At 32.5% G+C, this 24,103-nt stretch overlaps 1 protein-coding gene across 49 annotated transcripts in view; it reads right to left on the bottom strand.

Annotated features, from left to right (window-relative positions):
* Positions 1 to 24,103, bottom strand: part of RIMS2 (regulating synaptic membrane exocytosis 2) — a 644,704-nt gene that overhangs the window by 141,338 nt on the left and 479,263 nt on the right. For 17 of the 49 annotated variants that reach the window (XM_066379300.1, XM_066379301.1, XM_066379302.1 and 14 more), the window contains one exon: positions 8,432 to 8,604. The exons of 17 other annotated variants lie outside the window; for them this stretch is intronic. In XM_066379300.1, the coding sequence (XP_066235397.1) occupies positions 8,432 to 8,604 (173 nt within the window). Of the gene's footprint in view, positions 1 to 7,329; positions 7,579 to 8,431; positions 8,605 to 24,103 lie in introns of all 49 variants that reach the window. 15 more of the 49 variants (XM_066379295.1, XM_066379287.1, XM_066379288.1 and 12 more) reach the window with 1 other exon arrangement.

Genomic DNA, 24,103 nt, shown 5'->3' with positions numbered 1-24,103 from the left:
GATGGAACATTTTCTATGATAGACCACATATTAGGACATAAAATAAGCCTCAATAAATTTAAGAAAACTGAAATCATATCAAGCATCTACTCCCACCACAATGATGTTGAACTAAAAATCAATTTCAAGAAAAAAACTGAAATATAGTATGAGTTAACAAGATCAAGAAAGAAATAAAAAAAAACCCCAAAACCTCAAGACAAATGAAAATGAAAATAGAAAACTATCTAAAATCTCTGGGATATAGTGAAAGCCATCCTAAGAAAGAATCATAGCAACTCAGGCCTACCTCAAGAAACAAAAAAAATCTTAAATAAACAATTTAATCTTCTACCTAAAGGAATTAGAAAAAGAACAAATAAACCCCAAAGTGAGTAGAAGAAAGGAAATAATATCAGAGAGGAAATGAATAAAATAGAGTCTTAAAAAACAATATAAGAGATCAATGAAATCAAGAGCTGATTCTTTGAAAAGATAAACAATATTGAAAAACCTTTAACCAGATTCATCAAGAAAGAGAAAGGAAATGAAAAATGATAAGTAATTACCGACACTACAGAAAATAATATGAATAATTATATGCCAACAAATTGGACAATCTGGAAGAAATGGATAACTTCCTAAAAACATACAATTTTCCAAGACTGAATTTTAAAAAACCCAGAAATTGCAACCAACAAATTGAAGTAGTAATCAAAAAACTCTCAACAAACAAAAGACCTGGACCAGATGGTTTTCCTTAAGAGCAGGAACAATAAAGGAATGTCCACTTTCACCATTTGTATTCAACATAGTACTGAATGTCCTGGCCACAGAAATTAGACAAAAAAAAAAAAAAATAATAATAAGGGTTATCCAAATTGAAAAGGAAGATATAAAAATGTCATTATTTTCAGATGACATGATACTGTATATTGAGAACCCTGAAGATTCCACTAAAAACTACTAGAACTGATAAATTCAGGAAAGTAGCAGGATATAAAATATATATGCAGAAATCGGTTGCATTTATATACACCAATAATGAACTATCAGAAACAGAAAGAAACTAAGAGGACAATCCATTTACAATTGCATCAAAAAATACCTAGGAATAAATTAAATCAATGGTAAAAGACCTATATTCACAAAATTATAAGATATTGAGGTAAGAAATCTAAGAAGATGTTAATAAATAAAAACATATACCATGCTCATGGATAGGAAGACTTAACATCATTAAAATGTCTACACTACACAAAACAATCTATAAATTCAATGCAATTCCTATCAAAATACCAATGGCATTTTTCACAGAACTAGAACAAAAATCTGTATGGAAACAAAGAAGACCCTGAATAGCCAGAGCAATCTTAAAAAGAATAACAAAGTGGAAGGTATCCACTACTTGATACCAAACTATATTATAAAGCTATAGTAATCAAAACAGCATGTGACAGGCTTAAAAACAGACCAATGGAATCAAACAAAAATCCCAGAGATAAACCCATGCCTATATGGTCAATTAATCTTTGACAAAAAAGCAAGGACATAAATGGGGTAAATATAGTTTATTCAATAAATGATGTTAAGAAAATTAGACAGATATATGCAAAAAATTAAAACTAGACCACCTTCTTATACTATATATAAAAATAATCTCAATATGGATCAAAGATTTAAATGCAAGACCTGAAACCATAAAAGTTCTGGAAGAAAATTTAGGCAGTAAAATCTTGAACATTTGTTTTAGTAATATTTTTTTTCTGACATATCTCCTCAGGCAAGGGAAACAAAAGAACAATCAACAAATGGGATTATATTAAACTAAAAAGGGTGATTTTTTTTTTTTTCACAGCAAGAGAAACCATCAATAGAACAAAAAGACCACCTATTATATGAGACAAGATATTTGCCAGATCCGATAAGCGGTTAAAATCCAAAATTTACAAAGAACTCAAACAACTCATTACTAAAAAACTCACAATCCAATTAAAAAATGGGCATAGACATCTCTCCAAAGAGGACATACAGATGTCTCATAGAAACATGAAAAGATGCTCAACATCACTAATCATCAGATAAATGCAAAATAAAACCACACTGTGATACCAGATCAAACATGTCAGAAAAGCTATCATAAATAAGTGAATAAACAAGTGTTGATAAGGATGTGGAGAAGAGGGAACCTTCATGCACTGTTGATGAGAATACAGATTGGTGTCAATGCTATGAAAAACAGTGTCAAGATTCCTCAAAAATCTGAAACTAGCCTGACCTGTGGTGGAGCAGTGGATCAAGTGTCAACCTGGAACTCTGAGGTCGCTGGGTTGAAACCCTGGGCTTGCCTGGTCAAGGCACATATAGGGGTTGATGCTTCCTGCTCCTCCCCACCCTTCTCTCCTTCTCTTTCCCTCTCTCTCTTTCTCTCTCCCTCCCTCTCTCCCACCTCTCTAAACTGAATAAATAAAATAAAATAAAATAAATTGAAACTAGAACTGCTTTATGACCCAGCAGTTCCTCTTCTGAGTATACATCTGACAAACCCTAAACACTAATTTGAAAAAATATATGCACCTCCATGTTCACTGCAACATTATTTATAATAGCCAAGTTATGGAAGCAACCCAAATGCCCATCAATAGACGAATGGGTAAAAAAAGTGGTTGTATATATACAATGGACTATTACTCAGCCATAAAAAAGAATGAAGTTTTACTGTTTGTGACAGCATGGATGCACCTAAAAGATACTATACTAAGTAAAATAAGTCAGACAGAGAAAGACAAATACTATATGATTTCACAAACAAAATTGAAGTAGACTTTCAGATACTGAGAACAAACTAATGAAGTCAGAAGGGAGAGGTGTGGGGGAGTGAAATAAGGTGATGGTATTAAAAAGTACTAACTGGTACTTACAAAATAGGCATTGGGATGTAAGGTAATGTAAGGGAATAGTTAACAATATTGTAATAACTATCTATGGTGCCAGTTGGGCACCTGAATTACCAGAGGAAACACTTTGGAACCTATAGGAATGTCTATCTGGTGTGTTGTACACCTGACTAGTACAAAATAGTGTTGAATACAAACTGTAATAAAAATTTGTTTTAATGTAAAAGAAGAGTAGTTGGTAGGGTCCTTTCCATGAATCTTACTTTTGCAAAAGCATCAGAGTAAAACAATAACTGTCTGTAAGTAACAAAAGACTTAAATGTGCCAATTGTTAATTATCTGATAAATGGAATTGACATAGAAATTTGGTTAATTCTGTGACTGGTAATATTTTAAGATAACTGGAATTATGACTAATAACATTATACCCAGACACATTGCAATTCTAGAAGTTCCATACAATTTCTAAAATACGTGTACTTACATTAATAACATGCCTTCAATCAAATATTACCTAAGAAGGTTTAGCATCACTTTTTATTTGATAATTCTTCCCATGTAATTTAGCATATCAAATAAATCTAATCAGTTTAACATTTGAAAAAAATTCACCCTTTTAAAGTATACAATTTATAAATGAGCTACTCTGGAGAATTTGACCACTAATTTTTTATGCTATTATGATATTGAGTTTGTATTTATGAATCATTATTTTTAAACATAAGAATTTCCTATTAATCTCTGTAAGAGATAAATTATGAAAGTAGAAATGAAGTTAAGGAAGAATGGACATAATTCAGAAATAATTAAGCATTAGATTCAATAAGACTTGGTGACTGGAAGGAGGGGATTGTGCTCAGTGGAGAAGGACAAGAGTGATGCTCCTATTTTTGGTTTGGGCAAGTGTGAGGACAACGATGCCATCCACTATAAAAGAGAGTATCCGAGGGAAAGCAGGTTATTAATTCTGGTTGTTTGTTTGGTAAGGGGTATGGTGAATTAAAATTTACATGCTGAGTTTGTGACAGAACAATTATTTTTTGAAGTCATGATAATAATCATGAGTATAACAGAAGACACTTACTTATTATCTGTGTTCTACATGCATCTAAACTACAAAAGTGTGACATCCATTCCTCTATTCAACAAGCAAAAAGCCAGAAAGATAAAGTAAGTAGGTACATGTAAAAGAATTAAGACGGGAATCCATACATTATAGATATCTAATCCACAATTATTTTCATGTTACATAATGCTTCCCTTTAAAGCTGTAACATAGGCATACATTTACCATATTCATCAGGTTATAGTACACAGTCATAAACATAAGTTTTCTAAAAATATGCTAGCAGCAATAAATATTTTATTAACAATTATTCTGCTTGCCATTTTAAGGTAAGAACTTTTCACTAGATAATTTAGATAGATTAAGCCTCTTAAAAATAGCTACTCATGAAAATTTGAACTGATGGTATCTTTTTCCTTTAAAAAGCTTCCCATCTCAAGGATATTCTCTTCTGAAAGACAAATTATATTAATTCCATAGCATTTGAAACACCTTAGAACTAAAAGTTTATAGAGAATGAATTTCTTGAACTTTTTTCTTTTGTCTTACATCTCCAGAACATTCTGGAAGAGTGAATAAGTGCCCAGTTTGATGGCAAAGCAACTAATATTGTTGGTTTTGACAATGCCATACTTTTCAGTATTTGTTTTTTTCTATCACCCTATGCAAACTATTTAAAATCTTCCCTTTCATTGCCAGATTCTTTTGTCAAAAATCTTTGTGAATTTGTTTAGGTATCTTGATGAGCTTTTTGGATGTGAAACTATCCTTAAACATCCAACCACCCAAGGCTAAGAAACTGCTTCACTCTCAGGCTCAAAAGTATGAAAATATTTAATTTCATTTCTATTTCCAATTTTAAGTACAGTGTCTAAAAACTTTCTAAATAAATTTTGGCTGAATGAATGAGTTCTCTCCACCCTTAGCACCTTTTTTTCTGGGTCAGCTATAGTTGGTTTATAACCAGTAAATGCAAATAGGTACAAAATTTAAAATGCAGACATGTACACAGAGTGAGAAAAATATTTTAAATGGCAAATATAATTTCAGATTTTCTAGAGTCGGACATATCATCATTAATGATATAGGGGCAATTTACTAGACCTATCGACATGTTTACAAATATAAATAGCTAAATACAAATATATTATTAATCAATTAAGAAAATATTGTATTCAAACATTTAATGAACTCTCCTGAATTTATTTTTTGCTATTTGTACATTCAGAAGATATATGTTAATTTGACTTACTATAACACACTTTTAAAAAACTGACATGTGGATATTGTAATGAAAATAGCAATATAAGTAAATGTTCATTGTAGTCATTATGTTAACATTAAGTGGTAACACTACTACAAATATTTATACTCTGAAGTCAGAAAAATTTTTTGTTTATAAAACTTGAATTACAACTAAAAGGCATAAAACGTCAATGTTGTATTATAGAATATGATTATTTCCAATAATGTTGTATAAGTTGTTTTTTAGCATTTAAACAATGTATAATTGTTTTTAATCAATGACCAAAACAAAATGACCCTGGGAGTGCTTGAGCACTTCTCTCAGAATAAATATTGTTAGTTTTATTTTAAGAAGTGAAAGCCAATTCAAGATCCTAGGTTACAACACCACCATTTTCTTACAAAAGTTGCAGTTGACACTCTTGCCATTCTATGTAATATATGTTTCCTGGAGAGATCAGCCTGTCCTCCTTCAGATTATAGTACCAGAAATATTCTACAGTTACTTAAGCTGAACACAATGCCTTGATGACTCAGATTGCTAGGAATAAACCATTTTTCCCTTTTTCTCTGTAAAGTAATGTGCTTTTTTCCTGAAGAACATGATGAAGAAGGTAATATTAAAAATTAGAAACTCAAGGTTATAAACTTTTCTACAACTCTCCATGCCAGGTATGTCAGCAGAGGCTTTTGTCTCTAGGTAAACATCAATGGACTCACGTGTTCTCATTTATACACTATATTCAAAAGAAAACATATTCGAGACTCACATTTTGCTCTGCTTTTGGAAGAAAAAGTCTATCTCTTTCCAAGATAAAATTAAAAAGCATTTCTCTGAATTAATGACAAAATGATCCTATGCTCAACGAATCAGAAAAATCATCTTAACTAATAAACTAATATAAATACCAAAAGTTACATAAAAAACAAAGACAGACTAAAATTAATAGTTTAGACTCAAATCATAAAATATGTTTAACTTAATTTTCACTATTAGGTTTAAAATCTGTTATACAAAAACTTTCATAGAGCAGAAATATAGCTAAATATATCAAGCTAAGACAAAAAGTAAAGTATCATAGACTAAACCACTGAATTGTATACCCAAAGGTAAAGAAACATCTGTCTCAATTATCTTTCTCATCAATTATAAGTAAAACACAAACTGAGATGGAATTTAGACACATCAATGCAAAGTTTGGTTTATAATAAATAGAGTCACCTATAAAACAGACTTTGTCCTAATACAAAATCAAATTCTGGACTGAATACTAGAAACCCCAATTCCTCCAAAATGTGCATGATATGCAATCCTCAGTTCTAGAAAAATTAATGGGAGAAACCTCATCTCCTCAGGCAGAAGGTGGAAGTCTTTCTTTGTACTTGTTTGATTTCTAGTACAGCACTATAAAGATAGCTTCATACTTACTACCTTGGGTTATGAAAATGAAAGCGTAGAGGCTTTATGTCTTGCTGCTTGTGTTTTTCCCCTGCATTTGTCCCCTGTTCCCATTTCCTTCTCTAGTGGTTTCTCTAGCTGAATGAATTTTGAGAGGAGCCTAACCCATTATGCCTGGCTTCTAGTGAGCCCTGAGGCATCTACCCTTTCTTTGCAGCTGTTCTGCTCCGCAATCTTCCTCGGGACTCAAAACTGCACCAGAACCCACCAGAAAACCGAGGCAAGAGACCCCAGAGACTGAATAAAGCTTACTTGTTGCTAGTTATTTTGCTACTTATTTTCAAAGTTCATTTCTGATATATAATTTTTCTTAAAGAGTAGGTTCAATTTTTTCAGCCCTTTTAGAACTTAACTTCAAAGGTTTTGACTCTACAAATGGGGAAGACATACAGTAATTCATGCTAAAAAAAATTAAGAGAAATTTAAGTTTGATCCAGCTTGTCCTAAATAACTTGAAAACCAAATAAATCACACTCTCAGAACTAGTGGATACAAATCAAAGACTATTGAATAAATCAATCTAATTGATAACAACTTGCCAACACATTAATTAGTTGTATTAGAATATAAATAGGTAAACCACAGGAAAAGAAACCAAATGCAAACAGTAAAATAGTATTTATGGGTAGGAAAAAGGACTACATTACTAATGGGAAATGTCTACAAAAATAAGCATATTTTACCTGTCATCGTCTTGTGATAATCGCCTTTGTGAATCCTCTTTAATCCACTGTTCTTTTTCTTTCCCTTGCTCAGGTATATCTTGTGTTTTTTCCTCATCTCCCGATTCTCTATTTTTCTCATTATTAGACGTTTTTATCTCTTTCCCTTTCTCATTCTCATTAATTCTTTCTTCCTTTACTTTGTCCTCCTCACGAACTACCTCTTCATGCTTATCCCCTTCTGTCCCTCCCTCTTCTACTCCCTTTGGCCTTTGAAAGCAACACAAATTGAAGGAAGGCATGCAAATAAACACAAAAAAGAAAGAAAAAGTAAGGAAAATGCATACAAAATTAAACAGAAAGGAAATGAAAACTTCTAAAACATAAATAAAAATTACATCTTTTAAATGTTGAAACTTGTATAACAGAGAAGCACTTGTGTAAGCAACACTTCATCATAGATGTTTTTAAAATCATATTTTCCTGTTACAGAGTTGCATGAAAACGTTGTGGTCTCTACATTATGGATTATTATAGAAGTAAAAAAAAAAAAATTGAGCTCCAGTGCCCATAAAATCTACTGGTCTGGTGATAAATGCAAACTATACAAACATATATATTAGATTTATAAATTTTGAGAAGCTGAGGATTTTTCCTATGCATTTATAAAACTTTCACAAAGATAAGGAGCATCCAAATAAAAAAAGTAATATTCGTACATTTTCTGAATCATTAAAATAAATTGATCTAGGAAAAAAAAACCTCCAAATAGTATTTTCATATTCCTTAGAACAAAAAAATTCAAGTCTTCACAAAACAGTCACTTTAATCTTAATAAAAATATAATAATAACAGAATTAATTTTTAAAATAGAAAACTTTAAAAAATAACATATTATTTCAAGTAATGTAATAAGAAAATGGTTTTAAGTTCTATAAAACTTTCTTGTGCAATAGTTTGAAAGGTAAACCAAATTCAATAAAAAAAATACTTACAGAAGTTCTTATTGCCTTAATGAATACCTGAACCTTTAGAAATAAAGGATTTTATGTTTACCCAAAGAAAAAGAATGACCTTCTAATGTATATTTAGAAGAGTTTCCTGTGAAAGCCCTCTTACTCACCTGATTTTCTTGTTTCCTCTTGGCCGTTCTGATTGGACAGACATGTAGCTTGTGCTGCTGAAACGAGAAGCACTACTAGTCCTTGAAACCGCAGATATATCACTTACATCACTGTCCGAAGATTTAGTGGAAATATTATCTGCCCCTCTATGAGGATCCCATCCTGATCGATACTGTTAACACAGATTGACAAATACGCAGAAGTTGTCAGTATTACCACACAAAGCAATTATTAGCTTCTCCTATTTCAGCACTTTATTGTCCACAGAGAATACTGCAAAATCCCCACTCAGTTGCATATAAAACAAAAGTGAATGGCAATTATCCTAAAAGAAAAATTCAATTTACATGAAACCTTTGTTTTTAGCAAAGGCAATTAGAGCATTTTCACCACATCCCAAAGAAGGCCATTAAAATAGTTTCACAACAGCAATGGCCTCAGGGAAGAACATTTAGGTTAAATCTGGGAAATAAACATTTGGCTTAATATTAGAAAGTAGAATGTTTTTATTTCTGAATAAAATTTGAAAAAATATATAATAAAGTTGCCATTGTAACTTATAAGAACCAATTTTAGTAGTCATCCATTCTCTCCTTAATCCATTATGCTTCACTGAAAACCTAGAGATAATACAAAATCTAATTATTAAAACATGGATTTTTTTTTTTTAGAAAAGCCAAGAGAAAAGAGAAAGTGTAATTTTTTAATGATTTCTGGAATTTTGATGAATCCTGGAAATACTAAAAAAAGTCATTATTATTTACAATAGTTCAAATTTCCTGGAATTGAAATATTCAGATAGTTATCTGGCACAGCCAGGTTCAGGGTGTTCTGGGTGTTCAAATATTCTGGTAAATCAAAAATCATTATAAATGGTTTATGTTAATGAAATTGGGATGTAAAAATTAATAGACTTATTTTTAAAATAATAAGGATTTTAATATCTTTTTTGCAGGGTTGTTTTGAAAATTAAAAATACAGTTGACCTTTGAAAAACAGGGAGATTAGGAGAGTTGACTCCCCCAAGCAATTAAAAATCATATAACTTTTTGATTTTTTCATAATTTAACTAACAGCCTACTGTTAACTGGAAGCCTTATTAACTATGTAAACAACATAGTTTGTATGTTCAATGTATGCTATATTCTTACAATAAAGGAAGCTAGAGAAAATAAAATATTATTAGAAAAATAATAAGAAAGAGAATATGCTTACTGTAGTCACTGAAAGAAATCCATGTGGAAGTGGACCTTCACAGTTCAAACCACTGTTGTTCAAGGGTCAAATGTAATACATGTCTGGTATTTGACATAATGTTTAACAAATTCAGCCTGTATTATTACTGTCCTGATGGCTATTGGTGGGTTAAGAGAACATATGCTAAAAGATTTTTAATTATGTTCATTTCAAATATACTACTATAATATCATTATTTGTTAATTTTGCAACAGATTTTTCTAGTTATAGACAGTGGTAAATTTCACAAAACCTTAGAAAATAATTATCTTTTGGAAACCATTTAGTGCAACTTGAAGAATCATTGCCTAATAAATAGGTCTATGTGCATAACAATTCACTGCAAATGTTAGATATAAATATTTTGACCAAGATAAAACAAATTGTACTAGGGTATAATATAAATATTAGATTGACCGTTTGTTTTTATTTTTTCTCCAGGATCTTCCAGTATTTAGTTGAGGGAAAAACTGATTCTTTTCTTCAAATGTAAAATAGATTATTTCTAAGGTTTCATAAAATCTTTATAATCATATCCTTAATTTAAAAATAAAGTAAAATATTGGCCTATCTTAGTCTACTTTAACTTTCCACTTTGTTGAATATATTCTCAATTAACACAAATAATATAATGAAATTCTTGAAAAATATTGTTGCTTTTTTTATCCAGGAAGTATTCAAGTAAATAGAACCCTCATGTTTTATTTTAAAAGAAAGATTATTTATTTAAAATAGATTTATATGTAGAACATTTAGACTATGATATTCTTTTTTCAAACTAAAGATATTTTAAAATATTGAAAAAAATTTAAGTGAAAATGTCCTCAGCTAAGGCTGTTGCCTAAAATAGCATTTCAATAAGTGGGCCAACATTATCTATCTTAGCTCATATATATAAGCACATACACACATATACATCTATATATTGTATATGTATGTTTCATCAAATGTATTAACAGTAAATTTGATCTCAAGATGAGATATATATAAAAAATTTTCATTTTATTTATATATTTTTTTGGATATTTTATTTATGTGGAAAATGAGTGTTTTAAGAAAAAATTTAAGACTATTAAACTATACATACTGTACCATTTTGGGGGCCTTTATCTTTCTCATTTTTGTTATTTATAATAAAAAAGAGAAGCAGTCTGATAATATCTTTTAAAATAATTTAACGTTGGCAAGATAACCAGTTTTGGTATTATAATTTGCTTGCTTTAGTTCATGGGATTATTGTATCATCTAAATTCAGCTGAATAGTTCTAAATTTTAACTCTAGGAGGCAATAAGGGTAATACTATAACCAATATGAGCACATGTTCTGGAGTGAGACTGAATCAGTGGTTTGAATCCTGACTACATAAACTATGAGTTATGTAATCTCAAAATAACTGTTTCTATGATTCCAGTTTTTTATCTGTTATAAAGTGTATAACAATTATATTCATCTCCTAGACTTGCTACAAGAATTAAATAAGATAACGCATAAAAAGAAGCACTTAGAATAATATCTGACGCATAACAAGTGTTCCACAAATGACAAATGATGATAACGATGATGATGATGACGACTAGATAGTAGCTAAATACTGGCTTAGTATCAATTCTAGGAATACCTTTAATCAAAAGAAGTACTAGGTAGAAATGCCCAGCAATAAATATATTACTCTGACTGTTCAAAGTCACAATAAAAATATAACTATTTCTACATATATCCAATAGATTTGTTTCAGAAAGTATTTTTATAAAGCAAAATTTAGATATTAAAACAAACTTTCCCACTAACTTCCAGTATGTCCTCAGGCTTCCCCTTCACCTCTGGACAGTCATCCATGCCTATTACCTTACAGGGAGTTCCTCTTTCCCAACTGCAGGGTGAGGAAGAGATCTAGCTCAGTAGGAAATACCTGAATTTCTTGGCTGACACAAAGGCTTTATTTTTTATTTTTCTCTCTGCTTCTTTATCTTGACATCCAAGGCCACCTGATACTTGTGCATCCCTTATCTTCCAGATTGATTCTTGCTCAGTTTGTTCTGAATCCTAACTCCTTATTTGACTTATGAATTTCAGTGATCAGGATCTGACTTTGCACACTCTAGCCTTTGTCTTTGTAGGTAGCCATGACTTTTGATCCTGTTGCTGTAATACAAGCTTAGACTAAAGCATAAGAATTAGTTTTGTTTTGTTAAAATATACCAGTTGTACATTGCACATATCTTTGTCAAAGACCTCTCAGATAATCTAATTTGCTGAGCTAAAATTTTGCATATGCAAAAGTTAAAGAAAGATAAAATTTCACATACTATAGTTTTATCACTTTTATATAATTCATCACATGATACCTATTGTTATAGGTATTTGTGAATAAAGTGTTCATGTTTAATTTTATAACTCTCTATTAGAATAAAAGCTTCTAACGGTCAGGGCAACATCTTTCTTATCTCTGTAGCTCTCTTAGCACCAAAGAGTCAGAAATTTAATTTAACTTAATTTAAACTCAGATGTAGCCTTTGAAACAGTAAGATAAGAATAAATCCCATTTTAAGGGTCCTGGTCATTTGGCTCAGTGATAGAGTGTTGGCCCGGTGTGTGGATGTCCCAGGTTCGATTCCCAGCCAGGGCACACAGGAGAGGCGTCCACCTGCTTCTCCACCCATCTCCCTCTCACTTCTCTCTTTTACTCTCTCTTTCTTCTCCTCCTCCCATGCACCCATGGCTCAACTGGAGCAAGTTGGCCCTGGGCACTGGTGATGGCTCCACTGCCTCTGCCTCAGGTGCTAAAAGATGGCTTTGGCTGCAACAAAGCAAGGGCCCCAGATGGGCAGAGCATTGCCCCCTATTAGGTTTGCCGGGTGGATCTCTGTTGGGTGCATGCAGGAGTCTGTCTCTGCCTCCCCTCCTCTCACTAAAAATATTTAAAAAAAAATAAAAATAAAAGAATAAATCCCATTTTAAGGATTATTGTGAAGAATAAGAGAAATAAGATACTCAAAATTCCCAATAGTGTGCTTAGCACATAGCAGTGCCTAAAAAGTGAGTCATTCGTTAAAAAGACACCGAGTAGAAAAATTCATATAAAGAAATAATAAAAATTAGTCAAAATCTCTTGTTTGATGATTCTACTATCTACTCAAGGCTTGCACCTAGTTCATTTCTCTAAGTACTGCTAAGGAACTAAGCCTGTTTCCCTTTGTAATATAGCTCAGGTTTTCACTACAAGTACACACATGACCAATAGAATGAGAAATTTGGAAAGTGAGAAATAATAAGAAATATATATATATATATTTGTTTGTTTGTTTTTTGTTTTTTGGGTTGTTTTTTTTTGTATTTTTCTGAAGCTGGAAACGGAGAGAGACAGTCAGACAGACTCCCGCATGCGCCCAACTGGGATCCACCTGGCACGCCCACCAGGGGCAACGCTCTGCCCACCAGGGGGCGATGCTCTGCCCCTCTGGGGCGTCGCTCTGTTGCGACCAGAGCCACTCTAGTGCCTGGGGCAGTGGCCAAGGAGCCATCCCCAGCGCCCGGGCCATCTTTGCTCCAATGGAGCCTTGGCTGCGGGAGAGGAAGAGAGAAACAGAGAGGAAGGAGAGGGGGAGGGGTGGAGAAGCAGATGGGCGCTTCTCTTGTGTGCCCTGGCCGGGAATCCAACTCGGGACCTCTGCACGCCAGGCCGACGCTCTACCCCTGAGCCAACCAGCCAGGGCCGAAGAAATATATTTTTATAAATAAAACTTCAGGACATATTTTAAAAATTTTTAGAATACAACATCTTCATATATACAACTTGCAAAAAGTCCAGAAATCAATGTAATAAATGACCCAATACTGGAGTTTACTTTTAAAATAGTTAATTTCTTTTGTGTTTCCTAAATGTATTTTTGCTTGTCCTAAAGTATAATAAACAAAACATTTTTTCACAGTGAGATAGAAGCAGCGAGATTATTACTGTACTAAGGTAATGTGAATAAGTTCATTTATTTAGGAAATTGTTGGTGTTGTCTTGGCAATATACAATAAACATTTTTTTAAAGAATTAGCATGTATTAGTTTCTAGCTGACAGATGAACAATGAATGATATGTTCATCATTCTCTTTAATGGAAAAAAAAAACCAAAGGAGATTTATTGCATAGGATTACATAACCCCAGCTGAAAATTATGCTCTGACTGAAGGTAATTAAAATCTTATAAGAATGAAGAAGCTTTTTCCCAACAACATTTTGATGTTTTGTGCATGACTATTAAGCAGATCATGAACTAGAAAAATTTACAGGAAATTCTTCTTCTTCAGGATGTTCCAGACAGTAAGGAGTTTCTAAGTGGTCAGGAAAAGTTAATGTTCTCCTTGATTACCTAACGTTAGTGGAAATAACAGCATATAGGCAAAGCTCTATTGAAAGGAAAGTTTTTTTTTTGTTTTGTTTTGTTTTTTTGCATTTTTCTGAAGCTGGAAACAGGGAGAGACAGTCAGACAGACTCCCGCATGCGCCCGACCGGGATCCACCCGGCATGCCCACCAGGGGCGACGCTCTGCCCACCAGGGGGCGATGCTCTGCCCATCCTGGGCGTCGCCATGTTGCGACCAGAGCCACTCTAGTGCCTGAGGCAGAGGCCACAGAGCCATCCCCAGCGCCCGGGCCATCTTTGCTCCAATGGAGCCTTGGCTGTGGGAGGGGAAGAGAGAGACAGAGAGGAAGGCGCGGCGGAGGGGTGGAGAAGCAAATGGGCGTTTCTCCTGTGTGCCCTGGCCGGGAATCGAACCCAGGTCCTCCGCACGCTAGGCCGACGCTCTACCACTGAGCCAACCGGCCAGGGCTGAAAGGAAAGTTTTAACTAAAATTTTAGAACAGTCCTGAAAATAAGTATAGCCAAATTTCTAAAATAAAGTTTTTGTTTTCTCTAATATACTCATTTGAAGTTTTTAATTAGGTTATTTCCTAGTGATTGCTTTACAGCATCTCAGCAACTCAGGTGGTCTGAGCTTTGTACATGAACTTTTCAGATGAAATATGAGAGTGGAACTATAAGAGTTCCCTTAAGCAGTGCTAGTCTTCGATTTAAAAAATCTCATCAGGAAACTGTAATTTGTTATCTAAAACTCCAGTTTAAGAATTGATTATTGCCCAATATTGGGCAGTAAGAAAGTCCAAATTTGAAGAAAAACAAGTTTTATGCCATCAGTAAGTACTTGTAGGACTATTCACATCAGGTTCAGAAAGAAAACACAATGGATAGATAAAAATATGGGGGGGGGGCAATTAGGGCAAACAATCTTTGGAAGAGAGGAGAGGCTGAAGTTCTGGGCAGGGCTTTGCTATCAGTGGGTGGGTGCAGAGGAGATATGAACAGATCAGAGGAAGTCTTCGCACTGCAGTCATTTAAAGAATCATGTGAGCGAAAAGATATTCTCTTTTGTCCTCTAATTTTTTTATTTTATATTGTAATTCAAAGACAGTAGCTGCTGTTTCTTGATAGTACCACAACTGTAGATAGTATTTCTGCTGAGTTCATCCTGATAATCATTTTTTCTGTCTTAGCCACAGCTCTTATCAGTACCTGATCTGAATGCTGCACTGTGCAAAAATCTGTCAGAGATCAATTTGTTCAGATAGGGCTTTTAAAGTGGGTGCTGTGTGATAAGGTCTCTGCTTGGGAGACAGCAAACAGGAAAGGCCACAGAAAATGGAGGACTAATTTAAGTTATATTCTTATAAATGGTATTCTGTAAATGAAATCCCAGCCAGGAAAGTCTTCTTTAATTCCTTTAAGGAGAATTAATCACCACCTTGAGTATTCCTAAACTACTTTATTCATGCCTTTCTTATACTTTTATCATATATTTGTCTCTGTCCCTTTATCTATCTATCTATCTACCTATCTATCCACTGATCCATCCATCCATCCTGCTAAATTATAAGCTTCCTGAGGATAATTAATTTTAGCATTCCCATTTGTCTAGATCAGTGTCTGGCATGTAGTAGAAACCCAATGAATAGCGAATGAATAAAAATGAATGGGATGCTTGTTTTATCTGGGTTATATACTGTAATATGATCTCCAGTACAAAGATACAAATTAGAATATGAAATATTGTGATGAGAGTTGAATAGCTTTTAGTCATTTAATTATTTCACTCTCCTTGGAGGGTACAGGCAGTGGCTTGCTAGTATATGTTTAACAACCAGATATCCAAAGAAAAAAAGTTCTGATTTACAGTTTCCTGAATTCCAAAGAATAAATACTCCCATCACGGCTGATTTCAGATGTGAGGTTTAGGAATACAATTGATTGCAGGACTCACTCAGACTCCTTAGGGCACAATGAGTAAAAGAAAATATTTGATATCCATAAATTACTCATCCAGTGAAATCTTGTGAAAGGTGGACCAGCAAGAACAGCTTACAGTAAAAAACAATTGTAGAAAATGTAGCCATTAACCTAGAGGCCAATACTTTTGTCTCTTGGTCTGAAGAAAATTTATAAGGTTTATTATTTTTCCTGGAGCATTTGTAGAGGAAGAATTCTTGCTAGTAGTTGATTATGACTTTCCCAAAGGCTTGGCTCAGTGAGAGCTCTATGCCTATTATTAATAAGCAGTTCCTTGAGAAATGTCATCCTTTATTGATTTCTCAGAAGTTTCGGAAATGGAAATGCCAGTCTGCAAAGAAATCTCAGGCTTAGAGATCTCAGGTAGCTGCAGAGCTCATGCTTTCGCCTTTAACAAGTAAATTTACCACTTTTTCCTCAGAATCCATAACTTTTCACCCATTCAATTCTACCATTTATTGCAACTGTTCTCAAAAACAAACAAAAAACACCAATAATATCCTAATTTACCAGCCAGTACTGTCTTTTTAGATTTCTTCTTTCTTGATTTTGTTATTATATCTAAGGTTGTTGAAGTCCTCTCTCTTCTTGAAACTTTTCCATAATGGCTTCTCAGACAACATCATTCATAGTTTCTCCCTTGTCTCTCGGATTATTCTTAATCTCTTTGCTGGCTTTGCTTTCTCTAACCTGATTTTAAATTATATTTTCCAAAAATTTCAATCTTTAGTCCTCTTTCATTATATATATTCCTCCAGGTGATCTAATCCATTATCAATCCATCTTAACTATCATATAATGACTAGAAAATCCTTATCTTTGGCCTTCGCCTTTCTCCAAAGCTTCGACCTGCATTTTCATATTCTACCAGGACATCTCCCAGATGTTATCTTTGCTGGTACATGGAATACAATGTGGCCAAAACCAAATTTATTGTCTCTCACCCCAAGCTAGCTATTATTGTATTGCCTATATTTCCTGCACTACTTAACAGGCTCAATATCCAATTAAAACCTAGACTATTTGTGAGTTATCTTTGACTTCCCTTCCAATGTTCTCCATTTTAATCAGTCAAGAAATATTTCTCACTCATTTTATAGGAATAAATATCTAAATTTTTAGCAATTTTAGACTCATGAATGGTTCTTGGACTTTCATGTTGGTAATCAGAGTGTATTATACTTATTTATCACAGTTGCTGCTGAATGCCTACCAATATTCTTTCTCCCTTTTTGTTTTTTACTAAAAGAATCCAGATTTATTGTGAGGGTCTAACAACAACAACAAAACAACTACATTTTCTAATATCCCTTGCAACTAGGGTGATCATTTTACTTGAATCTTGATCATTTAACTGAGATATAAGCAGGCATCCAGGGGGTGGCGTTTGGACAGAGCTATTATTTTTCTGAATACATTGGGCTGACCTATCTGCTATGGCCATTTGCCTTTCTCTCTTGTCTTTTCTCTAGAATTGGAGTTTAAACATGAGCTTAGGGATGCAGTAGTCATTCTGACAAAATGGGGATGAATGTCTTACTCTAACTACTGGGAGCAGGAAGACAAGCTCTAAAAACAGGGTGTTGCCTGACCTGTGGTGGCACAGTGGGTAAAGCGTCGACCTGGAACGCTGAGGTCGCCGGTTCAAAACCCTAGGCTTGCCGGGTCAAGGCACATATGGGAGTTGATGCTTCCTGTTCCTCCCTCCCTCTCTCTTTCTCTCTCTCTCTCTCTCTCTCTTTCTTTCTTTCTCTCTCTCTCTCCTCTAAAATAAATAAATAAATAAAAATAATTAAAAAAAAACAGGGTGTCATGCCAGCTGATTCCTTGTTATTAAAAACAAAATTCTGTATTTATTCAGATAATTCTGCAAGCTTTTTTTTTGTGAACATCTGTATGTAAACCATGATATGCTACTCATTCTGTTTTGTGTCATAAAAATATTTTCTTCCTTCATGGTATAAGGGAACAATCTTTAACCACCAATATTGATGAAAACTATAATATAGTCACCTAATTTTAATGCTAACAGTCAGTATATAATGACCATAGATAATGAGGCATAGTCCATGATGAAACTAAAAAAGCTTTAGAGTGTAACATTCAATTTTCATCATCATTTGGCTACAATTTCAAATATTTTATCTTGACTTGAAAAAAATTATGAAAATGTCATAATCCCCTATCTAATTCCATATCCCATTTAAAAAATAGATCATTGTTCTTTGCTACCATATTTGTTTATTACACCAACCTTCATTTGGTAATACATATTTTTTTAATTCTTTTTAAATCTGTTAAGCTGGGTTAATTTTTATAATTATGTTTATAAATGGTATCAAGAAAGTTAAATCAAGAAATGTAACAATCCATGACTGTAACACTAATAATTATTAAAAGTTGATTAATTTTTATAGTTTACAACTTACAAATATTTTGCAAATCATTTCTTTTACTCAACATCTAAGACAGCTGTTGTTTTTAAAATTTACAAATAATATGTATTAACACAGCAATTTATTTATTTAGATGTATCCATATAACAATCTTTTTTCTTTTTCAACTTTAGTGAGTCTTAGCTTCATTTTTTAAAATTTATTTATCTTTTAATTTTTAAATTAGTTTACTTTCTTTATTATTTTGTATTGATTTCAGGTGTTAGATTCATTTTTATGCCCTTTATTGTTCCTGAAATTTTTGTCTCAGTCAAGAAGTATTCTCATAGTTTGTTCTTCCTAGAACCTTTAAATGTATTAATAACAGTATCTTATTCTGATACATATAACATTTCATTTACATCTAAGCCCAGAGAGAGTAGAAAAGACTGTTTGCTGCTAGTCCAAATTAATGAGCCCTTTATTTTTCCAAAAGAGAAAAAAGTCACTGTTAAAAAACTTACTTAAAACTATTAATATGACTAAAAGCTTCTCCAACCCTTCAAATTGGAAACCTGTAATATCTAGCTAGAATTAAGAAATATACCTGTAATATCTAGCTAGAATTAAGAAATATAATATAAAAAGCTCTTTTTAGCCATAAGAATTCCTGATATTTGGTCTTCCATAAATATTTAAAAATGTTATATGGCTTATCATATGATTTTTGCATTTTTAGAATATATTTATATATTTTATTAGACTATAGGGTAGCAATATTATGGATATTGAATGGCAAGCTAGCATGCCAAAAGTAGCAACAAGTTCTTGAAAATGTGAAGTAGATAAAAATAAAACAAAAATTAATGGATTGGGAATATAAAGTGGGATTTCCTTTCCAATATTAATACTTAAGAAAATAATAAAGTAACTCAAGGTACTTGTATTTAAGAGAATCAGGGTTAAATATAATAATAGCTGATTAATCACATAGAGTTGAAAACTTGAAAGGGTCTGAGAATTACAATGACCCATCAAAATTAGGATAGGGTAGTCTGCTGAAAATCTGGAAGAGGCCCACTACTCTCATTCCTTTTTTGAGAAGATAAGGTGGCAACAGTAGGGTCTGTATTAAGACCATTTGGGAGGAAGCCAAAAGTCAAAACATGGCAAGGAATAACAATTATGTCTTGGTTGGACTACAGCAATAGCTTCTGAATGGATTCCTTATCTTTAATCTCCTTTTCAAATGCATCTCAAGTATACCACTAAAGTTATCTTCTAAAGGCACAAATTTGTTTATACTGGTGACTTCTTTAAAGCCCATGAGTATAAAAAGAACACTGTAGATTTTTAACTGAGTGATGAAGCCCTCCATAATCTTGTCCCAGCCAACTAATCCACTGTTATCTTCTAATATGTATCCCAGTTTGTTGTTTATTTCCATTTTAAAGAACCACTAGTTAGCTGTTCCTTAAACATGGCTTGTGCTCATATGTTTCGATAACTTTGCTTAAGATTTTTCCTCTGCCTGATATGTCCTTCACCTCATGTATTATTTACAGATTTCTCCAAGCAAAATGAATACTTCTTACTCTTTCTTAACAGAGTTTATTTTATTGTACCACTTAACACGGCCTATTATGTATGAGCATTACTTATGTACATGTCTCCCTAATTTGATTCTGAACTCTTATACTGGAAGAATTATACCTCCTTTCCTATCATCCTCCTTCCTTTCTTTTATCTTCTCGCTCTTTTTTTCATTTCTCCCTCTCTTCCTTATTCCTTTCTCATTCACTCAGTTCTTTGTTTTACTGTTATTCATTTGATTGTTTCTCTGGCAAGTTTTTTCTTGTAATGTTGTAGAACCACTCTCCAGAATTATAGCTGATCAGCTTCAGAGACACCCCAGGTATGCAGTTCTGAGTTACAGGAAAGAGAAAGCTACTAAATGTCCCTTTAGATTACAAAGTATGTGTATGTGCAGATATAAAAAGGGGGGCTCATATAACAATGCTTTAAAAATAACCAGGAAAGTTATTTGGTGTTGAAAATACTTTTAGTTATTTGTTCATCACTGAGTCATTCAAAAAACCATTAGTATTTTAAGGGTGGAAATGACATCCTCATTGGCTTCTCATTTTATAGGTAAGAAAATTGAGAGAAAAGAAAAGTTAAGTGAATTGACTTATATTATACAACTTGTTAGTATAAAAATATTTCTTTTCATTAAAAATTTTTGTGAACTATAATTCACTTTTACTGGGATACTAGGCAAGCCTATCTAGAACCTAAGTCATTTCTTTTTAAAAATATTCACATATTGTTTTCTATTTTGGGTATATCCTTTACAATACAGATTTTATTCCTTATGTAGAATTTTAAAAATTTTACCTAAAATGTATAATTAGAATATAAAAACATCATGAAAATAACACTATAGTACTACTTATAACTACAGATAGATTTTAAACAAGTGAAACTTTAAAATGATAAAAATATATAAACTAATTTGAATAAAAAGATGCTTTCAATCCTATTGAACTAACCTGTTCATATTTAATTTAAAATTCAAGTATTCTTCTATTCATTTACTTTTGGTGTGGGGAGAAAATAGAAATGCACTTAAATAACATGTTCTTATATGACTGGACCCTTTAAGCCTATGTGAGATTTCTGAAAGGGCCAATAATAAAATCATAGCCATTTTCTTTGTTACTCAGGAAGTTGTATGGAGTTGGTGCGTTTTAATTCATCCATCAGAAGGGAATTCAGTTGTCAGTGTTTCTTTTTATTTTATAATCCCTACTTCACATGATAAATAATAAATTAACAACCCTGACTGGGGACTCCCATGTGCCAGGCCGAGTTTCATACTCTGTACACACATATTTCTACCTCCTGAAGTTAGCACCAGCCAAAAATCCTTTTTACATATGAGATATATTGTAAGGTTAATTATATTATTTCCAGATTGGAGTAGTATTTTACAGTTTCCAAAATTGATGAAATAGAAATAATCACAATTCCATGTTTAGGAAAATATTAGTAAATTCACTTTGCTGATAAATATATGTAACCTTTCCAATTGAAGAAAAGTTACAACAAATTTCTGTGCTCATGAATGAAACTATCACATAATGAAACTGTGATATGTTTAAATTACAATAGAAACACCCAATGTAGACAGCTCCAAACTGTCTTAGTCGACTAATTCTAATTGACTAAAGGGTTTGACTTAAGTGATGATTTAAACTTAATTACCAATTTTTTCAAGTAAAGTAATAGAAAAAAACATTATACATATAAATATATTCTCTAAATCATAATTTTTATGCCATAAATTAATTTTAAAATGTATAGACTCTAATCAGGGATTACTGAATCAATAAATGAAATATTAGATGAAGAAAATGAAACACGAAAAATCTAGTTCAAACCTAATTTTAAAGATTAGGCGACAAGATCAAATTGTTTGCTTAATTAATGATGAAACTGCCTAAAACCCAAGTGTTAACAGCAATTTTTTTCAATGGTGCCTCCAAAATACTCTATATTTGTGTAGCGCTTGATAGATTACAGAGTTCCCTCAATTTGTACACAAAAAAGTTGGGCTGTGAAACTTTAACACAAAAGATAAGAAATAAGCAAATAATCACTGTATAAGACAGAATATATGTATTTTAGAAGGTGATAGATGTCATTGGTTCAGAAGGTCTATAAGTTTTCACATTTTCATTGTTTTAAATATTATTATATTTATTTTTTATGTCTGTCCTTTTTTTTTTTTAGATTATATGGAATTTGAGTTAGAATATTTGTGTCTTATTCATCACATTTTCTTCCTTCTTATTTCCCATACTGTCTTTGATTCTATAAAGCAGCAATTTTCTACCTTTTTCATCTCATGGCATACATAAACTAATTATGAAAATTCTGAGGCACATCAATAATATATATTATTATATTTTTTACTGATCTGACAGGGAAAAAAAAGGTATAATTCTGATTACCAGAGGGCTATTGTTGTGTTGGCTGTTGTCATTAAATTTGACGATTTAAGGGAAAAGAAGTCAGTGCTCCTAAGTAGTCAGGTATTGCATGTTTTAAAAATTCTTGCAGCACACTGGTTGAAAATCACTGCTATACAGCAACATCTCGCTCCCCTTGGTGACCAATATCATTCATCCCTTTTATTCTCTGTAGGTAGTCCAGTAACTCTGGAAGCCTGATGATAGCAAAGATGAATATATAAATTTCCTTCTTGCCACAGGTAAAATAAAATTGTTTCCTCTGTATGTTCTTAGGCAATATACAAAAAGAAACTATTGCTCTTGGCAATAGCAGCTCTTGTCCATAGATTGACTCTTTTATCAGCAGGTAGCTGAATGCAACTTCTTTAAAATTCTTTCTTTTGTATTTACTAAAAAAGGAGAAATTAAAATTTTATCTGTACTGTTATAATGTTCTATAAGTTGTTGTCTTACTTTTCTCAAATGACTTCTTAATAATTAATAGATATCATTTTGTATTTCTTGGTCTGATATGTGGTTGCACATCAGGAGGAGGTAGCTATTCAAAATACATGCAAAGAAAAAGCAACAAAGCTTAAATGTCAGCATAAAATTATGAAGAAGAAAACTGTATTTTAATTTAAGCGTGGTTTTATGATTAAGAAAAATAATTTTAAAAATAAACATGCAAACACAAAACTAAATATATTTCGTCTGCTAGAATGTGAATGTACCATATTTGGAATAATACTACTCTGTAGTCAACATTTAACCTTAATCACTAAAAATAAACTGAAGAGCGATTAACAAAAGTGCCTATATATTTCTATTACTGTCATCTAGATTTCAGAAGTTATGCTGTGACTATGACTGCCGCTATGGTTACAATAATGCACATCAAGAACAAGAAGTTATACTGGCAACAGCTACTTCTCCCTTGATATATTGATCATGCATTCCTTTATTATCTCAAAGATAAAGCAAGAAATTATATAAATATACATGGAAAAATTTTAGTTGCTTTTTAATTCTAGTTTTGTGAGTTTTAATATAATGTGAACGAGAAATCTACCTTCACAAGCATAAACAAGAAAAAACCATGCAAGAGAAAATAGGATATAAAGTCTTATAAAATAAAATTTTATCTAGTTTCTTGTTCATTTCAATTTATGACTCACTTTTAATTAGGCTATGCAGACATTGGTCAATTTTGTATGTGGGACTAACAATATTTTAAACAGACTTTGATAAAGATTACCACTAATATCTCTTGCACTTCTAAGGCCATAGTGTATATTGCTGCTCTTACTTAATAGTTTTAATTATCTAGAATTTAAAATCTAGTTTTATTTCTCTTCATAGGTACACTTGGTAATGAAACAACCTTGGAATGATGTAAAAGAAATAAAAAAGTACACAGCAGGTGACTAATTAAAGGCTGGGAGGCTGGCTGGCTGGGATAAGCAGCTAGACAGACAGTCTAGAGGAGAACAGGCTCTCTTGGGGCCAGGAAACAATCTAAAGTGTGAAATTCTTTATCAGAATATACCCTCAGATGGTGAAGAGGTGGGCAATGAAGGAGATGGTAGCATCCCAGGTGGAGTCTGCTTGACTCCAAGACTCCAAGCTGTGTTCTCATCTACCACACTACACTCATGTACTGTTGCCACATATTGATACCAGAGTATTAAAGTACTCCTGACTTAGA

This window comes from Saccopteryx leptura, chromosome 3 (assembly GCF_036850995.1).
Source record: "Saccopteryx leptura isolate mSacLep1 chromosome 3, mSacLep1_pri_phased_curated, whole genome shotgun sequence".
Lineage (NCBI taxonomy): Eukaryota > Metazoa > Chordata > Mammalia > Chiroptera > Emballonuridae > Saccopteryx > Saccopteryx leptura.
This window is presented reverse-complemented; position numbering and strand designations above follow the sequence as displayed.